The sequence below is a fragment of the Panulirus ornatus genome, chromosome 4 (assembly GCF_036320965.1).
Source record: "Panulirus ornatus isolate Po-2019 chromosome 4, ASM3632096v1, whole genome shotgun sequence".
Classification (NCBI taxonomy): domain Eukaryota; kingdom Metazoa; phylum Arthropoda; class Malacostraca; order Decapoda; family Palinuridae; genus Panulirus; species Panulirus ornatus.
This window is the reverse complement of record NC_092227.1, coordinates 59,296,119-59,318,189: the sequence shown is the minus strand read 5'-3', so window position 1 is coordinate 59,318,189 and position 22,071 is coordinate 59,296,119. Positions and strand designations below refer to the sequence as shown.

At 41.6% G+C, this 22,071-nt stretch overlaps 1 protein-coding gene across 1 annotated transcript; it reads right to left on the bottom strand.

Annotated features, from left to right (window-relative positions):
• Positions 1-16,942: 16,942 nt before the first annotated feature.
• On the bottom strand, positions 16,943-19,969 carry LOC139766532 (uncharacterized). The gene is made up of 2 exons (XM_071695313.1): positions 19,938-19,969; positions 16,943-17,513 (listed from the first exon to the last, which is right to left on the bottom strand). Exons 1-2 carry the CDS (start codon positions 19,947-19,949, stop codon positions 17,052-17,054), a joined length of 474 nt encoding a protein of 157 aa, XP_071551414.1. The 5' UTR covers positions 19,950-19,969; the 3' UTR covers positions 16,943-17,051.
• Positions 19,970-22,071: the final 2,102 nt, after the last annotated feature.

Below are 22,071 nucleotides of genomic sequence, written 5' to 3'. Positions count from 1 at the left end.
GGGCCAGGTGAGGGTATTCCCCCAAAGGCCCAGTCCTCTGTTCTTAATGCTACCTCGCTAACGCGGGAAATGGCGAATAGTTTAAAAGAAAGAAAAAGATATATATATATATATATATATATATATATATATATATATATATATATATATATATATATTGCATATATATATTATCCCTGGAGATAGGGGAGAAAGAAATCCCACGTATTCCCTGCGTGTCGTAGAAGGCGACTAAAAGGGGAGGGAGCCGGGGCTGGAAATCCTCCCCTCTCTTTTTTTTTTTTTCTTTTAATTTTCCAAAAGAAGGAATTGAGAAGGGGGCCAGGTGGGGATATTCCCTCAAAGGCCCAGTCCTCTGTTCTTAATGCTACCTCGCTAACACGGGAAATGGCGAATAGTTTGAAAGAAAAGAAAAGATATATATATATATATATCATCAAAGTGGCATGTCAATGTTCTCAGTCCAGTAATTGGCACATCTGGTTCTCATGTCAAAACCTAGATATGATCACGTAGAAAAACACAGTAGTCTTCAGCTTGACTGCAAGCCTAAGCTTGTCAGCTTTTGATGTTGGGTCATAATTCAGCGACTTATTGGAGTTTCTGGAGGTGGAGCTACAGAAACATTACCATTGCCTACAAGTACCGTTTCAAAGTTTATGAAACTATGTATTAAAGATTACAAGTTTCAGTTCAATGCTATTTCATTCATACAGCATTTTGGTATGAGTATGGGAATTCCTTTCTCAGCCCGCTTAAGTTATATTTGATTTTTTTCTGAAAGCAAGATACCTAATGACATCTTACGTCAAATGGTACACATATATATTGATGATAATCTTTGTTTCAGGACTTTTGATAAGGATGAAAATCTATCTCTATCACCAATTTCAATTTTTTTCTTTACCCATTTCAGTTTTTTTCTTTACCAATTTCATTTGTTTTGGGAGACTCAATAAAGTTCACACTCTTGAAACTGAGGCAGACAACAACACACTGGCATTCTTAAGCTGTTATAATCATAAGGATGAAAATAGCCTAAAATTTAGCAAATATCGTAAGCCCACAAATGTCTGTTCATATATTCACTACTACTGCATTCATCACAGTAAAGTGAGACGTTCTGTGTTTTCGTCGATGTTTCTAATGGAATTTCGCATATGCCGTCCAGAGCTCATGGATGATGAATTCTCCAATATGTGTGACATTGGTTATGAATATCAGTAACCCAAACATTTCCTTGATTCAGCTTGTCATGTTGCTAGAAAGTCTTTTTTACAATGTTCATCCGAAAGAACCTTTTGTAAATAAAAACATGTTGGTATCACCCTATTGTTAGAACTTGCTTAATATTCCTGCTTTGTTAAACACTTTTGATATCAATGTAGTGTTTAGCAATAATAATACGGTCAGGGGAAAGTCTTATTAGAAATTCTGAAACTTCACAGAAGGGTTGTGTGTACAATATCCCCTATAAAGGGTGTAATCTGTCTTACATCGGTCATACTTGTCAAGTTCTTGATATTAGGGTTAAACAACATAAAAATGGTGCGAATATGGTGAAATCTATTACAATATTTGTCCACCTTAAAGATTTTGATCATCAATTTGAACTGGATGGATAGAAATAATGTTAAATCGTACCAAACACACGAGAGATACTGATATAAATCAAAATGTTAATTTACATAAATGTGATAACTTTATACGTGAAAAAGAGACTGCAGATGTTTCCCAGAACAAACGTCAACCTGAGTTTTGTAACTTGAGAGAGGTGAGGTCGTCCAGTGTGAACGGCTGTCGCAACCCAAATTCGAATGTATGCGCATGACCTCCGTGTTACAGTCTCTGTCAAGTATTAAGTCATCCACTCACTCACTCAAGCCCAGGGTGATGCTTCACCAGTAAGTCAACCCAATGTAGTTAATATGAGACGTACAGGTTTATCATGAACTAAGAACGTACAAATGCTAATGGTAAGAATACATCAAATTGTGTTGTATGACAGAATACGAGAGGAAGCAAACGGGAAAAGACCACTGGGGGGGGGGTTCCTTTTGAGACTGTTTGTGATGGTAGATAACAATTACTGGAACACTGAAGTGAAGAGAGAAGAAAAGAAACCAAACGTACGGAGAAATACTTGTCGGTATCAGCTTCCATCTACAGAGGAACAACAGAGGTTACTCTTCGACTTGGAGCGAAGGATTTACCAAATCTATTCCTAAACATATCCATGACTCAGTTTTGAACTTCTCCATACGCTAGTGTATGATAAAGTGAACGCATTTTGCCTCAGTCGAAGTAACACGTTTGCCCATGCGTATGTATCCAGTTCCAAGCGTGATACCAAGCATACATCGAGGCTGTCATACCCTCTGATAATTTTGAATGCCAACATCACGATCACTTCTCTACCTCCTCTTCTCGAAATTAGTTTAAGTTGTCATTCCGGGGTCTGCTGGGACTTGTGTCTCAGTCTGAGAATGATCTTAATAGCTCGGTTGTCTTCTTTATCTTGTCTGTGTCTTTTCTCAAGTAGGGTAAGCAAAACTGATGACAGTATTCAAGCTGTAGACCCACCAGTGAACTGTGAGGAGTATTTTCAAGCTTGGGACGCACCGATAAACTGTAAGGATTATTGAAGCTGAGGATGCACCACTTATTGCAAGGAGTATTCAAGCTTGGGACGCACCGGTGAACTGTAAGTGGTATTCAAGCTGAGGACGTAGTAATGAACTGTAAGGAGTGTTCAAGCTGAGGACGCTCCAGTGAGTTGTATGGAGTATTCAAGCTGGGGACGCACCAGCAAATTGTAAGGAATATTGAAGCTGGGGACGCACCAATGAATTTAAAGTACTCAAGCTGAGGACGTACCAGTTAACTGTAAGTGGTATTCAAGCTGAGGACGTAGCAGTGAATTGTAAGGAGTATTCAAGCTGGGGATGCTTTAGTGAGTTATAAGGAGTATTCAAACTGGGGACGCCCTAGTGAGTTATAAGGAGTATTCAAGCTTGGGACGCACTAGTGAATTGTACGGAGTATTCAAGCTGGGGACACACCAGTGAATTTCAAGAAATATTCAAGCTGGGGACGTACCAGTGAACTGTAAGAAGTATCTAAGCTGGGTACACACTAGTAAATTGTAAGGAATGAGGATTAGTTTCTTAGCCTTGAGTTCGAGTGACGTGCCTTTGAAGCTTCTCTTTACTGCTTGTACAAACTGCTTAATTGCCTTTATATCGTCAGAGATTATTACATTCAAGTATTTTTCACCATTTACCCTTTGCAGCTCAACAGGATTCATACAGTAACTTTGTCATCTCAATGTTAGTTCCTAAGTGTAGAACGTGGAAGTCAGCTATTTCAAAATACATTTGCCGCGAGCGAAACCAGTTTATCAGAAGGCCTTTAAAAAGAAAAAGAAAGTTGGAGGCCCCAGTCACCGAAGAAAGTCTACATCAAGGCCGCGCCGTCATTGAAATATAGAGAGATTAAGGAAAAGGATAAGGAAGAGACGAGGAAAAGCATATGCGAAGTTTGGAGGAAGTGGAAAATCCGTTTTTTTCGGTTTTTCTTTTTTTTTTTTTTCTTTTAATTGCTAACGCATAGTTATAGTGAAAGACATGAGTGGAGTAGACAGTTCCAAAGCTTCGAGATGTAGGGAATGAAGCAGTTATCAAAATGGCCCATTCTTGAGTTGCCAACGACCACACAGTAATCATGTGATGCAGCAGCTGGCCGAGTATTGCTTGGTCCATTTAGTGGGGGAGACACACAAGCAGCCAGCTCTCGGGGGCAAAAACCAAAGAAATACCTGTAGAAGATGGAAAGTGAACCAACATTGTAGCGTAAGGCAAATGGGTTGAGTTTTGAAGTTAGTCTCGGAGAGTCGATAATTCGGACTGCTTTCGACTCAACTCTGTCAAGTACGGAAGCAGAGATAGAATCATCCCAGGCATTGCTCAATAAACGACCGGTTCATTTCTTTCTATAACCGAGCAACTCTTCGGTAGGAAAAAAAAATCGATATCTAAACAGGACTCCAAGTTTCTCAGAAGCAGACTTGGCTATTTTCGTAATGTAGGGCTTTACGATAGTGTGGATGTTACACTAATAATATTCACTGAGTCAAGAGGTGGAATTTATAACCTGTCAAAGGAGAGAGGAAAGTTATGAGGAATTTTCGATAGAAATGGACAGAAACTGGGTCTTGGAGGCATTAAACTTAACCAGATTTCGTCTACCCCACTGAGATATCCTGTTCAAGTCTGAGTTTACACAAGATGTTGTGTCGAGACGAGATGCAGATCAACTGAAGGCAGGAGCAAATTTGAAGGATGTCAAGGAATGCAGCGTTAAGTCGTCAGCATATGAGTGCACTTCGTTATCTGTAGGAAAAAGACAGAACCTTGAGGGACACCGTTGTTGGTGGAGAAAGAGGCAGACGCTGATCCATCAAGAATAGGGAGATAGATCGGCCAGAGAGGATGCTAGACATGAAGGAGCAAAGTGAAGGAGGGAAATCAAAAGAAGGGATGTGAAAGATAGTACCTCTATGCTACACCCTGTCAAAAGCTTTGGATATATGACTGCCAACTAAAAAGGATTCCCAAAAATCTTTCAGGAATGATGGCCAGACTTCAGTAAGATAGGAAAGAATGTCACCAAAAGATTTCGCCTTACGGAAGTCATAATGACGATCAGACAGACGACTGTGAGATTCAAGATGTCTGAGGACAGGGAGGTGAAGTAGGATTCAAAAAAGACTTCGGAAGTAATAGATGTCAACGCAACAAAACGATAGTCAGAGGGCGGGTTAAAGTAGTCATCCTTCTTCGGGATGAGTGCCAGTATTTACGTTCACAAGGAGCTGCTAGAGGGGGAGATGCCACTAAAATAGTTACCTTTATGACAGTGTGGTCAGATGAACCAACTGTGGACTAGATTGTGTAGCTACAGCACGAAGCATCAGAGGTATAAAACAGATTCAGAATATTAAGAGAGAGGTTACGGCGAACAGGAATATGAGTGAGATGGGTTATCTAGATCATTAAGAATGGAGAATGTGACGGCTTCAATCCCCACACCATCCGCATAGGAGAAGTTCAACCATTCTCTATGGTGAACGCTGAACCCCTAAGAAGAGGATCTCGGGTGCGAGTAAGAGGACCTCACGACAGGGGTTTAGATAGTCGACGAAAGTTATAAAATTTGGAGAATTAGGAAAGCAGTAGGCGAAACAAAGGAAAATGGTGTTAGTTGAGAGACTGACCTTGAGCCAGATAATATCGAAGTTTGGGAACTTATGGTCCTCTTACGCGTGTCACTTTTGTGCTCCTGTTTGAATTATCATAGACGCCACCTTTGAACTAGAATCGTGAATAAAGACTATGGTTGGATATGAGAAAGGGGCTAGATAGTTGGGATTCAGAAAGAAGTGATATATTGAGAGACACCAGACCGATGGCGTTAAACAGAAGAGCGGTTACACGAAAGATGGAGAATGTTGGTGTAACGCACAGAAAACGAGGCAGGTCTATTAGAGAGGGAGAGGCCATGGGAGGAACCGTCACTACTGATATCTTACCCCTTCCTCTAATTGGCAGAAGACAGGCGGGAACCCAGACACTCTTACCCCACACCATGATGCCGGGGACGAGGGACTTTAAGTCTGTTGAGTTCTCCCAGGATCACACTTGAAAAATGATTTTTCAGACAAGAGATGGCAAAAGAACTTATGTGAAGAAAGTAGGTGAGATCTTAGTAGGCGTATGGTGCTTGTAGGAGAAGACAGAAGAAAGTAGGTGATATCTTAGTAGACGTATGGTGCTTGTAGGAGCAGACAGTAAGGCTAGCTTGGTAGTCCCGTTTTGATGAAACAGGAAGTAAGCCCAGATGTCCTATCTAGGAAAGGGGTAAGATGATTCCGGCCACCACTTTAACGCTCCTGAAACAGGACGATGATACCACCCTGCTGTCAACAGCCTGGTTGATACTTGATGGATTGCTTCAAGAGTTGGGGACGGGATATTCCTTGAGTTAGCTAGGGGTAATGGGAGGGGCTATTATTCTTCCACCCGGGTCCTCTCTCCCACTGGCAGTGGAGTCACTCTGTTCCCTCAAAAGAAGGAACAGAGAAGGGGGCTAAGTGAGGATATTCCCTCTAAGGCTCAGTCCTCTGTTCTTAACGCTACCTCGCTAATGAAGGAAACGGCGAATATATATATATATATATATATATATATATATATATATATATATATATATATATATATATATATATATATATACTCAAATGTTAAGACTTATATGAAGAAAAAATGACCATGGACTCTTCATCAGTTATCTTCATAGTCACTGATAAGAAAAACATTTCCATCCATAAGATCTTATTTGGATTAACAGTACAGTTAGATGGTGGAACGACCTACTTAGAGGGTTACATTGAAGAGTTTAGGGGGACTGTAGAGCCAGAGGCACGGTCGGGTAGGGTAGAGCTGGGTAGGGTAGAGCTGCAAGAGTGTTTGCAATTGTATAAGTTCAGTTTCTATTGTAGCCATACTTACTCTTCTAGTGTTGTCTGTAGATTTTGATGTCTTACAAAGCAGTCCATGAGCAGTGTCGGGAAATATAACTGGAGACAATACTAGCGCCATCACTGATCCCACTAACATTTTCTTTGCTGACGGACAGTCAATCCCAATTTTCTAACACCGACGTATACCCCAATCTATTAAATATTACCTGACACCTTCTAACTATTTTTTAATGCGGCACTTCATCCCTGAGAATCAAAACAGGTGATGTAAACTGCCTTAATTTCATCACCTATAGTTTATACACCACAAAGTGAAATCAGGCATATCATCATCGAAAATGATCCTTCGTGCTAGTGATTCAGTGATGATCGTCCCAGTGATTTATGATCTAATATCAGAAGATGGCTCCCATAAATCTATCATCTTTGGACGTCAAGTTAAATGGGCAATAGCCTCCAGACAGAAATTTGCTGCATTAAATTATCTTGATGAACACTTATTATAACAACTGGCCTATTGCAAAAGCCAGAACTATCTCACATTTATCCTCTTTCACTAGTCTAGCGTGAAAACTTCTCAGAACCTGTAACATTATTTGCCACCATTCATCTCAATACTGTCATTATACTTGAAGCGTTTACGTCAATTTGTTGCAGAACATTCTGCTCTGCCGGCTTTGAGATCATGAATTAAGTGTGTTCGCTGACATATACAAATAAAGAAATACTAAAGATCTTTGCCATGCCCTCATTTCCTTGAACCAGGTCACGTTTTTCCATTATCAGTGGAAAAACTGGTTGAATAATGTCGCTATTACTTCTAAGGATTTCCTTGAAACCATTCATCTTTCTCTCACTTAAGTTTATGATCTGCAAGAGGTCGCCTATTTGCTTTCTGATTATATTTTCCTGCACCTTACAGACCACACTCGTCAAAGAAGTTAGTCTTTAGTTCAGAGTCACATTCAGGTCTTTTTTTCTTATAGACTATTACGGCATTTATCCTTTTCCACTCCCCTGACACCTCACAATTTCTCAACGACGTATTAAACATCTTCAGTGGTTTGTCAAGTGTATCTACAAAATCTTCAGCATATACGGAGAAGTTATATTGGTCAACACCCTATACCATTCTGTTTATGTTCGCTCTACATATTTCATTGCTTTCTAAGGTCTACTCCCCAACCGATATCACTGCAAACACTTTTGAACTTAGTCATTTAAGGCCTCACATATCCTTACATCATCCTTTACAACTCTTTCCACTGAATCACATAGTCTGATTTGGTGATCTATGTATGATGATTTCCCGGTGATAAATTCATGGAAAAAGGTTTGGATTATCTTCTGACTTGTCTGAAATATTCCTTTCCAAGTTTCTCAATTCCTCCTTCCTTATCCTGCTATTCTCGAGTCTTGCTCTCTTATACCATGTAGATACTGGCTGACTGTGATGTAGCCAATATCTTCGTCACAGCATATCACAGAGCTCCTTTTCTCTGTAATTGAGGCTAATGATACCCACAATTCCTATTCCTTGACTATAAGTTTAACAGAACCTTCCATCGCAGTGTCCTGAATCGTGCTAAATGAACTCCATATCCCAGTTTATGTTACCATGGAAACTGTTGATGTTTGTGTAGGTTTTATTACTGCATTTGCCCTATGAGCAGGGTCTCGCTCCTGCTTTCTTTATATCGTCACTTGAAAAACAATCAAACTTAAGCATTAAATGATCACACTTTCCTACTGGTGTGCCCTATATGATATTCTCAAAATCCAAGTTATGTGCATGAGGATAAACCCTGGTAATGATGGTATGTCAGTTCAAACACAATGGTGGTATGGGAAATTATCGTGTTGAAACTTATGGAACTTGTTTGTATACTTTATCATTATACAAGGGATTGTAAAGGAATTCAAACAGCAACAGACCACTGGGTCCTTTCGAAGCTGTTAGTGATAATGGAAGAAACTCACAAATTAGTGTGGTAAAAGTAAGAAAGCATACAGATAATTAAAAAAAAAAAAAACCTACAAATTGTCATTTTCATTAGTGAAGGCGCAAATAATGAAAGAAGTGGCCTTGAAGCGAAGTGTTTATCAAGTCTATTCATAAACGTATCTATAGTTCTACTTTCAACCACTCTACATGGCCAATCGTTCCACATATCAACAACCCTGATGAAGGAAAGGTGTTTTTCCCACGAATTTGTATCCAAATCAAACGAATCAAGTCTTAGGTAACCTGATAGACCAAGATCATCAAATTTCCCCAAGTCAATCATTCTTACAATTGAAATCTCCCATCAATAGTAAATTTCCATCCGTACAAAGTGCCCGTCTTGATGCTTCATGTACCAACCTGATTGCTCCTTCACTGTTATCACTGTACGTGTGTTTCACGTTAAAATTCTTTGGGAAAATCATACAAGATCGACAACAACACGCACTTTCTTTCTACAGTGACCCTTAATCTTCCACTATCTCTTAAGATTAGGGCCTTCATTTATCAGGAGAGTCAATCCTTTCCTCCTTCATTGTCTTTCTTATCATCATATACCCTTCAGAGGACGAATTAGGTAGGCGCTATCTTATTTCTTTATTAAGCTTTGCCTCTACAACAGTACCAGACGTGTTTTCCTAATAGTCTCAAAATTCTAGTTCTCTGTCATTAACTAATCCATCAGCTTTAAGAATGATGACACCATCACCTGCCATTCCTGGCCCCAATACGTCCTCTAGCCATATCTGGTGCTTCCCGTTCTTTCTCTTCCAACAGTTTTCTTTGCTTTCCTCCCTCTCCTCGCTCGGCCCATCACCCTACTGAAATCCGCCATAGCTTTAAGTTTGCTATCCTGCCCATGTTCCTCCTAGCAGGCTTACCCCAAAACCTTAAAGTAATTAAAACTGACCGTCCCCTTATATCTAGAGCATAACCACTAATTTTGCTCCATTATCTTATCACAGGAATTGTATCTGACATTTCTCAGCGTCAAGTAAAATTTCAACGAGCATTCTTTCTCACCCATTTCGCGTATGATCTTCCAAGACAAATATAGTCAGGGTCTTACGTTCGTCTCTCTACCTCTTGCTTTACTAACTGTTTTCATTCTGGTACCACCTGAGTTTCCGTTAGATCCATTAATGTTCAATTATCGACCTCCGTGACTCTCATTCTCTCAAATATCTCCCCTTCTGACGACGAAACAATTGATCTTGTACACTAAACTTATCATCAACTGGGCCACATATATTTTTCTTCTCTATTAGTATTGTTCTATCTCTAACAGAGCATATTATCATTTCTAAAGCTTTCCTCATGTCACTCTCTGCCCCTGGTATCTGTTTCAAAGGTTCAGTCCTCGCACTCTGTATCTCTTGAACTGCATAAAAATTACTTCCTATTCACTGCTATCAACAATTTCTGCGCCCTGTGTTATGGACATTCTCGTTCGTCCAGTAGTACCTGTGAACGTCCAGAAACAAATCTTCTGACCTCTGTATTTTGCCTTTCATTCATTACTCTTTCTTTCCCTTGGTTACGCACTGACTGAATCTCTTCAACCGTTCTTATTTTCTGTTCATATTCTTGACTGTACGTATGGAATTCCTAGCATCCTCTCCAATCTAATAAAACTTCACATGTTCTTTGATTTGATTCCTTAAATGTCATCACCTCGAGCACCAACTGTCATAATTTCTGACAATGTCTTTCAATAATAGACACTTAAGACAATGTTACTCAATGATATATGCTATTTTCACCAGGCTTAAGGTTTCACATAACATAACGTACTCCTTTCAATGATCCATCATCATCAATGGAGAAGAAAGGCCTCAATGTGCTATCTGTAGCAAAGGTTTGTCAAATGATTCTGTGAAACCAACAAAGTTGAAGTAACATTTACAGAATGTTCCATCCTCAACACAAGGACAAAGACAAAGTCTTTTTTGAACTTCAAGGGTTACTGGAGCTTCGTATGTCGTAGCACTGGAGAGGTGAGGTGAGGTGAGGTTGGGTTAGGTTATATCGCTGGGGATAGGGGAGAAAGAATACTTCCTACGCATTCCTCACGTGTCGTAGAAGGCGACTAAAGGGGACGGGAGCGAGGGGCTAGAAATCCTCCCCTCCTTGTAGTTTAACTTTCTAAAGGGGAAACAGAAGAAGGAGTCACGCGGGGAGTGCTCATCCTCCTCGAAGGCTCAGATTAGGGTGTCTAAATGTGTGTGGATGTAACCAAGATGAGAAACAAGGAAAGATAGGTAGTATGTTTAAGGAAAGGAACCTGAATATTTTGGCTCTGAAAGGAAACGAAGCTCAAGGGTAAAGGAGAAAAATGGTTCGGGAATGTCTTGGGAGTAAAGTCAGGGGTTAGTGAGAGGACAAGAGCAAGGGAAGGAGTAGCACTACTCCTGAAACAGGAGTGGTGGGAGTATGTGATAGAGTGTAAGAAAGTAAATTCTAGATTGATATGGATAAAACTGAAAGTGGATGGGTGATATGGATAAAACTGAAAGTGGATGAGAGAGGGGTGATTATTGGTGCATGTGCATTTGGGCATGAGAGGCAAGTGTTTTGGGAGCAGATGAGTAAGTGTTAGTAGTTTTGATGCACGAGACCGGGTTACAATGATGGGTGATTTGAATGCAAAGGTGAGTAATGTGGCAGTTGAGGGAATAATTGGTGTATATGGGGTGTTCAGTGTTGTACATGGAAATGGTGGAGAGCTTGCACATTTATGTGCTGAAAAAGGACTGGTGATTGGGAATACCTGGTTTAAAAAGCGAGATATACATAAGTACACATATGTAAGGAGAGATGGTCAGAGAGCGTTATTGGATTACGTGTTAATTGATAGGAGCGTGAGAGAGACCTTTGGATGTTAATGTGCTGAGAGGTGCAACTGGAGGGATGTCTGATCATTATCATGTAGAGGCGAAGGTGAAGATTTGTAGAGGTTTTCAGAAAAGAGGAGAGAAAGTTAGGGGTGAAGAGAGTGGTGAGAGTAAGTGTGCTTGGGAAGGAGACTTGTGTGAGAGAGTATCAGGAGAGACTGAGTACGGAATGGAGAAAGGCGAGAACAAAGGACGTAAGGGGAGTGGGGGAGGAATGGGATGTATTTATGGAAGCAGTGATGTCTTGCACAAAAGATGCATGTGGCATGAGAAGCGTGGGACGTGGGCAGATTAGATAGGGTATTGAGTGGTGAGATGAAGAAGTAAGATTATTAGTGAAAGAGAAGAGGGGGGGCATTTGGACGATTTTTGCAGGGAAATAATGCAAATGACTGGGAGATGTATAAAAGAGGCAGGAGGTCAAGAGAAAGGTACAAGAGGTGAAAAAGAGGGCAAATGAGAGTTGGGGTGAGAGAGTATCATTGAATTTTAGGGAGAATAAAAAGATGTTTTGGAAGCAGGTAAATAAAATAAGACAAGGGAACAAATGGAAACATCAGTGAAGGGGGCTAATGGGGAGGTAATAACAAGTAGTGGTGATGTGAGAAGGAGATGGAGTGGCAGATATAGGGTGTTTTGGTCGAGGTGGTGTGCAAAGTGAGAGGGTTAGGGAGAATGATTTAGTAAACAGAGAAGAGGTAGTAAAAGCTTTGCGGAAGATGAAAGCCGGCAAGCCAGCGGGTTTGGATGGTACTGCAGTGGAATCTATTTAAAAAGGAGGGTGACTGTATCGTTGACTGGTTGGTAAGGTTATCTAATGTATGTATGACTCATGGTGAGGTGCCTGAGGATTGGCGGAATGCTTGCATAGTGCCACTGTACAAAGGCAAAGGGGATAAAAGTGAGCGCTTAAATTAGAGAGGTATAAGTTTGTTGAGTAGTCCTGGGAAATTATATGGGAGGGTATTGATTGAGAGGGTGAAGGCATGTACAGAGCATCAGATTGGGGAAGAGCAGTGTGGTTTCAGAAGTGGTAGAGGATATGTGGATCAGGTGTTTGCACTGAAAAATGTATGTGAGAAATACTTAGAAAAGCAAATGGATTTGTATGTAGCACTTATGGATCTGGAGAAGGCATATGATAGAGTTGATAGAGATGCTCTGTGGAAGGTATTAAGAATATATGGTGTGGGAGGCAAGTTGTTAGAAGCAGTGAAACGTTTTTATCGAGGATGTAAGGCATGTGTACGTGTAGGAAGAGAGGAAAGTGATTGGTTCTCAGTGAATGTAGGTTTGCGGCAGGGGTGTGTGATGTCTCCATGGCTGTTTAATTTGTTTATGGATGGGGTGGTTAGGGAGGTGAATGCAAGAGTTTTGGAAAGAGGGGTAAGTATGCAGTTTGCTGTGGATGAGAGAGCTTGGAAGTGAGTCAGTTGTTGTTCGCTGATGATACAGCGCTGGTGGCTGATTCGGGTAACAAATTACAGAAGCTGGTGACTGAGTCTGGTAAAGTTTGTGAAAGAAGAAAGCTGAGAGTAAATGTAAATAAGAGCAAGGTTATTAGGTACAGTAGGGTTGAAGGACAAGTCAACTGGGAGGTAAGTTTGAAAGGAGAAAAACTGGAGGAAGTGAAGTGTTTTAGATATCTGGGAGTGGATTTAGCCGCGGATGGAACCATGGAAGCGGAAGTGAATCATAGGGTGGGGGAGGGGGCGAAAGTTCTGGGAACGTTGAAAAATGTGTGGAAGTCGAGGACGTTATCTTGGAGAGCAAAATTGGGTATGTCTGAAGGGATAGTAGTTCCAACAATGTTACTGGTTGCGAGGCGTGGGCTATAGATAGAGTTGTGCGCAGGAGGGTGGATGTGCTGGAAATGAGATGTTTGAGGACAATATGTGGTGTGAGGTGGTTTGATCGAGTAAGTAATGAAAGGGTAAGAGAAATGTGTGGTAGTAAAAAGAATGTGGTTGAGAGAGCAGAAGAGGGTGTTTTGAAATGGTTTGGTCACATGGAGAGAATGAGTGAGGAAAGACTGACCAAGAGGATATATGTGTCAGAGGTGGAGGGAACGAGGAGAAGTGGGAGACCAAATTGGAGGTGGAAAGATGGAGTGAAAAAGATTTTGAGTGATCGGGGCCTGAACATGCAGGAGGGTGAAAGGCGTGCGAGGAATAGAGTGAATTGGAACGATGTGGTATACCGGGGTCGACGTGCTTTCAATGGATTGAACCAGGGCATGTGAAGCGTGTGGGGTAAACCATGGATTTTTGTGGGGCCTGGATATGGAAAGGGAGCTGCGGTTTCGGTGCATTATACATGACAGCTAGAGACTGAGTGTGAACGAATGTGGCCTTTGTTGTCTTTTCCTAGCTGTCATTTCAAGTGTGGCGGGGTGGCGACGAGAATGAATAAGGGCAGACAGTATGAATTATGTACATGTGTATATATGTATATGTCTGAGTGTGTATATATATATATGAATACGTTGAGATTTATAGGTATGTATATGTGCGTGTGTGGACGTGTATGTATATACGTGTGTATGTAGGTGGGTTGGGCCATTTATCTTTCTCTGAATCAGAAAATCTTTTGCGGGATAATGTCTGTAGTGTTGTACTGACGGAGCAGCAGCTATGTTGGGAACAAAACCTGGAATTCAAGTTTGTGTGAAAAAGCGAGCTACAAAAAGTGAAAGTCATTCAATGTATGATCCATCCTCAGGCACTGGCCTCAAAGACATTCCCAGCACCACTAGGGAAGGTTTTGGATCATGCAATTCAAATTGTGAATTTTGCCAGTGGAGGAGCTCTCAGCTCACGCCTTTTCAAGCACTTATGTATTGACATGGATGCAGGCCATCCTTTGCTTCCTTTCCACACAAATGTTCGATGGCCTTCAAATGAGAGAGTATATGAGCTTAGAGTTGAGCTCAAATTAATTTTTGAAGTTAGGAGTGAGATGGAAGCTGTTACAAGGCTGGATGATGAGGAATGGATCGCGTGGCTTGCCTATTTGGTTGACATTTTTGAGCAGCTGAATAAAATAAATCTTCAAGTGCAAGGAAGGAACACAAACATCATAAAATTCATGGATTCCTCGAAAGCTTTTACGACCAAGCTGGAAAACTGGAAATGTTTGTAATATTGTAATGTTTGAGAAACTGTCATCAGTTCCTGTTGCTGGTGGTGAAGACCAAGTACTTACACAATATGCAAACAAATGAAATTTTGCAGCAGCATTTGACAGCACTGGAAAATTGATTCAACCGATATTTTCTTGAGCTCAGTGAAGACGTGTTGTGTTTAGGGCGAAATCCATTCCAATTATCGGTCGAAAAAGTCCTTGATGATTGTCAAGATGAATTTCTGGGGCTGAAGACTGATTCGGGAGCAAGAGAGACGTTCGACGAGAAATCAATCACAGAATTTTGGACCTTGATGTGCGATTCCTACCCAATAGTGTAAGAAAGAGCTATCCACGCACTGCTTCCATTTGTGTCGACATATCTTTGTAAGTCAGGCTTTTCAAGTCTGTTGCAAATGAAAACGAAGCAACGAAGTAGATTGGAGGTTAAGCATGATCTGCGTTGTGCCCTTTCAAGCACTCCTCCGCGCATCCAAGAACTGGCGAAGAAAAACTGGTCACAGGTTTCTCATTGACCGGAAGCTTCATTAGAATGAAATGAATTACAGTATCCTGACATTCTTTGAACATTTTGTTAATTGCTTTACAATACTCTGACATTCCACTGAATTTATTGTTTACTGAAGTATGCTTCAATTTAGTCAAGTAGTTAGCTATGAATATGAAAAGAACTACTGGACTTTTATTCAAGTTTTAAGATCCATCAACATTTTCTAACGCTATTAGATTTATAAAACTCCTCTATAAAGATAAAGCAAGCAAATGTATATGTACTAAAGTAGACAAAATAAAAGATTTTTATCATCAAATGCATAATATCTAGAATCTTGGAAAGGAGGAGAATGACATGCTAACAAATGGTGCAAAGGTTGCGTGGCGCAAACAAGGTTGAGACTCAATGATCTACAGGCTTTCGTCCCCTGGTCTGACTGCTGGTTGGCTCTTTTTCTCACTCTGACTTCCGAGACCTGTTTAGCTGGTTCATATGATTCATAAGGTCTACAGTCATTCCTCGGTTTCGTGGTATGATACTTGGCTTTTATTGGCACAAAAACGTTGCACCTCTCTAGATACTGATACTGAAAGGCTTCATACAGTGCTGCTGCCCAATAGTTACAAATTACTTTTCTTTTCTACCTCATGTTACATTATCACATTGTATTTCTTTGATATGTTTCCCTTTAGAATGCATGGACAGCGACTTCTACATTCGTGGGACCCCCAACTCTTGAACTTGTGTGCATGATTATCATTTGTGTGTTACGGAGAAAAAGCTTCGTAGCCGTGTTGCTCCGTCTCGTAACCTTGTATCTATATACCCCGTCTGTACTCCTATGCGTGCGCGCGCGCACTCTCTCTCTCTCTCTCTCACACACACACACACACACACACACACACACACACACACAGTAACCTGAGCCAGGTATCCATTCATCGACCAGTCCTGAAAGGACAACGAACCCTTGCGCTCCCATGTCTCGACCTCATGCGGGAGCGACCCCAGGTGAACCCATGCTGACTGACTCTGGTCAGTGACACCAACCAGGAGAACCCGTGTATGTAGCCAATTGTTTACTGTATGGGAAGGGATCTATACACCCGCGCACGCGCGCGCGCGTGTGTGTGTGTGTGTGAAGAGCTATTCATGTGTACATATCTTAATTTGTCTTTTTTCTCACATCAGCCACCTCAAAAGATATATTCTAATCCGCATGGATGCTAAAACTCAAAGGCTGGTCACTGGCTTTGTTCTGGTGATCTCAGCTCTTTTATGTGAAATTCCGTGAGCTTAATCTACATGGACACAATCTCTGCATTCATAACACTGTGCAACCAACCATATGATCAGCCTCTTATCCAGTATCAGGTTTGTTTCATGAATATATTCAGGTGTTAATGAAGAGTGACTGGCCTCACTCAGCATTAGACAGAGTCCACCTGAGGAATAGTGTTCAATTGTTTCACGTCTGACACAGTCGTCCAATACCTCCTCTTCAGTGGCTTTGTCTCACGCCTTACATCGCTGATTAACCGCCTAAAGGAAGGGGCCTTGCACCATCAAGTGGTCGGCAGAAATGTCTCCCGCCGAAGAAAGACATCATATCTGAAACCATTTCATAAACTGTGAGCTTCAGGAACTGCATCATTACCCAGCCTGTATCATAAACAACGAATGGCCTTCGTTAACACACTGAAGCATGCTACGTGTATCAGACATTCTGCCTTCATCATGTATGACACAATACCTGTCCTTAAAACGCTGAAGGACTTGGGTGGAGACATGCGTTGCACAGCAGGTGGGTCCCTCAACTCTCAGTCATGGGACAGAGATATTTTCTTGGTTTTGAAACAAACACAAATCATGTAGATATTTAATGAGAAAATACCGTAATGTAATACTGCGTTAGGTGTCATATCTAGTTTAGGCTACAGAGTTGGAATAGCTTGATGCGTTGTTTGGCTCAAGTTACTGGTAAGTAACATCGGTATTTTGTGTCCCGAAGAAGTCCATTTCTCTTAGCCTGTTCATGAAAGTGATGACAGACGGCATGACAGCCTCGGCGGCGTTAAACCTATGTAAGTCTTCGACCGGGATGCTCCTGCCCTCGACATCAGCGGTGGCATACATGACCTTCCTGGTGATGGGCAAGAAGTCAACCATTATTTGCTGGATTCGCTCTGGGTCGTTGGAACGCTCGCGGGTCACTCGCTCGAAGAGGTCAGCTATTTCTGGAAGGAGATCGATGGTGGCGGCGACTATTTTTTCTTGGGCACCCAAGTCCCTGGATTGAGGCTCCAGCACCCCGAGTGCCTGGTAATTCCTGGTATTCTTCAGTGGCTGGTAATTCCTTGCTTTCGTCGGTGCTGCCGCGTAGTTCTGGGGCAACGCCGCTGCCAAGGAGGCGCAAAAGGCCACACACGCTACCAACTGGGGAATGAAGTTAGAAATTACAGTAAACCTGTTTTGTGTCAGCGATATCAACAGGTACAGAAGACATGATATGAGACTGAATTTAAACATATGAATTTCCTCCATGGCTCACGATTCTGCATGACGACCTGAGGGATTAAGTAAACGTTTAAGGCAACATAAGTACTCACTAGCTCTTGTATCCACTAACACTATCGTCCACAGACACTCATGCCCACTAATGCCCAGCGACACAAGAGCCCACTAACACTAGGGTCCACTTACTTAATGTAAGTGGGTCTTACTACCACTAGTGTCCGCTAACAGAAGCACCCATCAGCACTGGTGCTCACCAGTACTAACGCCCGCTAACACTACCGTCCACGAACATTAGTGCCAAATAACACCAACACTCGCGAAACCACCCTTGCCTCATTTTAACTACTTACATGCGTTTGTCAACGACCAACCTATAATTTTCATATCGAGAAAGTGTACCTCACAGCTATCCAATCTATAGGTCAACAATTAAAGAAAAGATTAGCAAAAGACTAAACTCTCTGATAAAGAAGCGTGTCTGCACTAAGACAAAGTACATCATAAAGTGATATGGGATGATGCCTCTCATAGGCTGATGATATACGTAGGTGGGTCAGCATCTTCCTCATGTCGCACTAATAGTTCGTAGAAAACCGAGATCATTCTACCTCAGGTGATGATGATGGATTGCCTATGTATCATAAGGACGATCTTATATCTCCAATCAGTGAAACTGCGGAGGCTAAAAGAGAGACCTCATTTTTACGCGAGGCTTCCTGCAGATATCTACCAAAATCGGGTACTCGGGTATCCGACCATTTTGCTACACTGATCGATTTTTCTATCGGCTTTTTTGAAGGGAAATGTATGAGATATCCCATTCATCAACATTTCATCTAAGAGACTCAGTTCATGTGATTGTTCTGTGTGATAACTGCTTAGTGTGGAAGTATGTTACCCTCTAATGACATTCGGGAAAGTGTAGATAAGGTAAGAGAAAAACTGTAACCGACACATATCTAAAGAACTGATTAAAGGATGTGTCTTTCGACGCAAACTAATGATGCCAATTTCACCCAGCATATAACTTTGAGTAAGTCTCACAGCTGGTTTTCTTGCATCATAATATTTCCAAGAGCCAGTTTGTTCCTCTTACGGATTTCTAGAGAAATATTGCCCTCAGCTGCCAGCACCTTGTACTTAGACGTGAAAAGAGTACTATTTTCTTTTCCTCCTTAAACCCTTGATATACATGCTGGTCATAGAAAACGACTGTACATGTAGTAATCGGATCCCCATCTAGAGGAAGCTACCACCTCATCCACAAGGAGGCACCACCCCATCTACAGGAAGCTACCACCTCATCCACAAGGAGGCACCACCCCATCCACAGGCAGATACCACCCCATCCACAAGGAGGCACCACCCCATCCACAGGGAGCTACCACCCTATCCACAAAGAGGCACCACCCCATCCACAAGGAGCTACCACCCTATCCATTGGGAGCTACCATCCCATTCACAGGGAGCTACCATCCTATCTACAGGGAGCTACCACCACATCCAAAGCGAGCGACCACAATATCCAAACAGACCCACCACCCTGTCCGGATAAAGCCACCACATCATCTACACATATCTTCCATCCCATCCACCTACCCTGTAGTAGAAAACTGGAAGAGAAATAGTAATAACTTAAAAACTAAAAATGACAAAAATACCATATACGGTCACATAGAAATATATAGAACGACCTTAGAAAATCGCATCTAGACAGATAAACGAATGTGGAGCAGAAATTTAGGAACGAAGAAGAACGTCACAGTTTAACATGAATGTATACATTCCAGATGTAGATACTCCTCAAGTATACCACTGTAATATGAATCTGGCGAACAAGATAACGATTGAATACCTTAAGATTTCAGTTTTTTGATCAGCGGTGCTAATCTGCACATACGAAAGGATACAACATAGAATTAACCTTTCTAACAAGAGCCAACATGCTCTATATGATACAAGATACACGTAATATGAAATATAAAGAGGTTAACACTGCATATCGTGGCCTTCTGCACTAGGCTGAATGAGTCAGTCATCTTCGTTGTGCAGTGATCCGTTCGCAAGTTTCCCGCAAAGCTGGCAAAGCTCAGACCATAATGACAAGAGACAATAAGGCGACTTTAGACGTACTTTAAAACCGTATTCCCCATGAGTTGGTGCAAAAATTGATATGATGGGAGAGAATCCCTGCAGTTCTAAATGAATGTAGTGTGGGACGATCCACTACTTTGTTGCTGAAGACCATCTAACTGACTACGGAGTGAGCTGAAGCGGTGGTACCCGACTCCACGCTCCAAGACATGCAGCGGCGCCGTCTGCACGAAGCGGACCGACACTCACCTGAAGATGCATACTCTGCTGAGCGTCTCGGGAGACTGAAAGGCTCCAATCGTGTAGCCTTTATATACCAGAGCCAGCGGGCTCCTCCCTCAAGGGCGTCGCTGGCGTCTCGCGTCGCCCACCTCTACCTATTCTTATGTTTCTTCCTTATGAGAGTGAAATGTCGCCGGGCAAAGCCGTATTTACGCACACGACCACATCTTAGTTTCGCCCTCCAACACGTAATTAGTAGACAGGCGATTAGTATACACGTTGAGTATATCGCCAGTGTTAGAAAAGGGAAAGGTGCGAAAAATAGAAAAAAAAATAAGAAAAAGAAAAAGATTGCACCACGAAGGTCGGCTGGCAGCAGCCCGCGGTTAGAAGTGAATTAGCCTTCACCACAGACAAACAGACACACACACACACACACACTTTGCAACAGTAGACATATGATTTCTTCGTGCAAGATGTGGAGGGTCTTCAGCTCCCCAAGCCTATTTTGTACAAGAAACGGGAATGGGACGGGGGTGTGAAGAGGTCCCCTGAATGCAACGTCCCTTGTTTGGGAACTCGAGGATTAAAATAGCAATGGGTGTGGGGAAAATCTAAGGATTCCTCTCGAATGCTAAGGAGAGCTGCCAGAGTCAGTAAACTAAAATTCTGAATGACTGCGTAATAAAAACATCATCCAAGCAGATGAAAGTATAAAAAACTGACATAATGTGAACACAGAGGTTTGATGAAAGAACAAGTAGAAATGTTTTAGAGGTGTATCACAGTGTGAGACCAAAAGACTTCTTGTCACGTACATGTAACAATGCCAAATGATATGCCATCCACCTACATGCAAAATTTTTCTTCTTTTTCTTCTAGAAAGATAGTATTTTGAGCCAATATCTTAAATTACCATTATTCTTAGAAACTTGGAGAACAGATTAAGTCCTCTAGTACTCACAGATGTCATAATCACTCGATCGACGCCTGCCAGTCAAAGCTTGCTGCTCAGGCATGCAAGCACAGCCAAGCAAAGAGACAAGTTTGAAGTTTATTACGACACAGAAGAGGAGGCTTCGAGAGGGGATGATCAAACAGTTGAGATCAGGGCCTTTAGAATATTAGAGGATACGAGCTATGTAGGTCTTACCAAAGACTATAGATACAACTGACAGAGGGATAAAGGACCCATTCATCTGAGACAAGAAGGCTTAAAAAAGTAGTGGAAATTATTAAGAAATTGGCCAACAAGTTATCACCACTGGAGGAGAGTGAAACAATCTCAGGAAGCAAACGATGAAATATGAAACCTGTCAACATATGAAAAAAGAAGTCAGGTAATAAAAAAAAAGAGTAGTTGAAAGGCATTATAACAGATTCAAATCAGTTAAACTGATTCAGAACAGACAAAACCAAGGATGAGGAGATTAAAAGCTATAAAAAAAAAAGGGTGAAAAAAGAAGGTCAGAAGTATTTTCTCGATGTCCTTGAGGCCATTTAGAGGAGGAAAGAGAGAGTGTGAAACTATCGGACATTATTATGGACGAGGAAGGGGGAGTGTGAACCGTTCCTGGGGCTGGCCAACAGAGCATGAAGACACCTGGTACAACCTGAGGACAATGACACAGAGTCACATAGAAAATCAAAAAAAATAGCTGCATAAAAACTGACGTTCACTCTTACTAGAGAATGCGGCGAAATTTATGGTCTGGTGTATAGAAAGTTTAGGAAATTGCAGAGCATGCAGGACCTAGTGGTGCTCGCTAAGAAAAATGGGAGCTTGAGGAATCAATACTGAAGGACCTTGCAGAAAAGTGGGTGGCACCAAAATTAGAAAGGAGGTCGATAGATGTATATAACTGATGGTCTATCTGACTGGAAGACAATCATATTCCAATTAAAGAGAATATTGTGATACAAGGAGGACTGCTGACGGACACAATGCGCTTTAATTGTACTAAACATAGTATTTGTTCATACACCCCCGAGTGTGACAAGTTCGCTTATACGTTGAATAATGGGAATTGGCCCTGGAATACCCCGTAGCCTGCGTACGTTGAACGAAGGAAAATCTATTACTAGTAATCGAAAAGGCATTTTTTTCTATTTTGGACAGGATGGCCTAATGGCTACTCATCTCCAGCTTCCACATACGTGG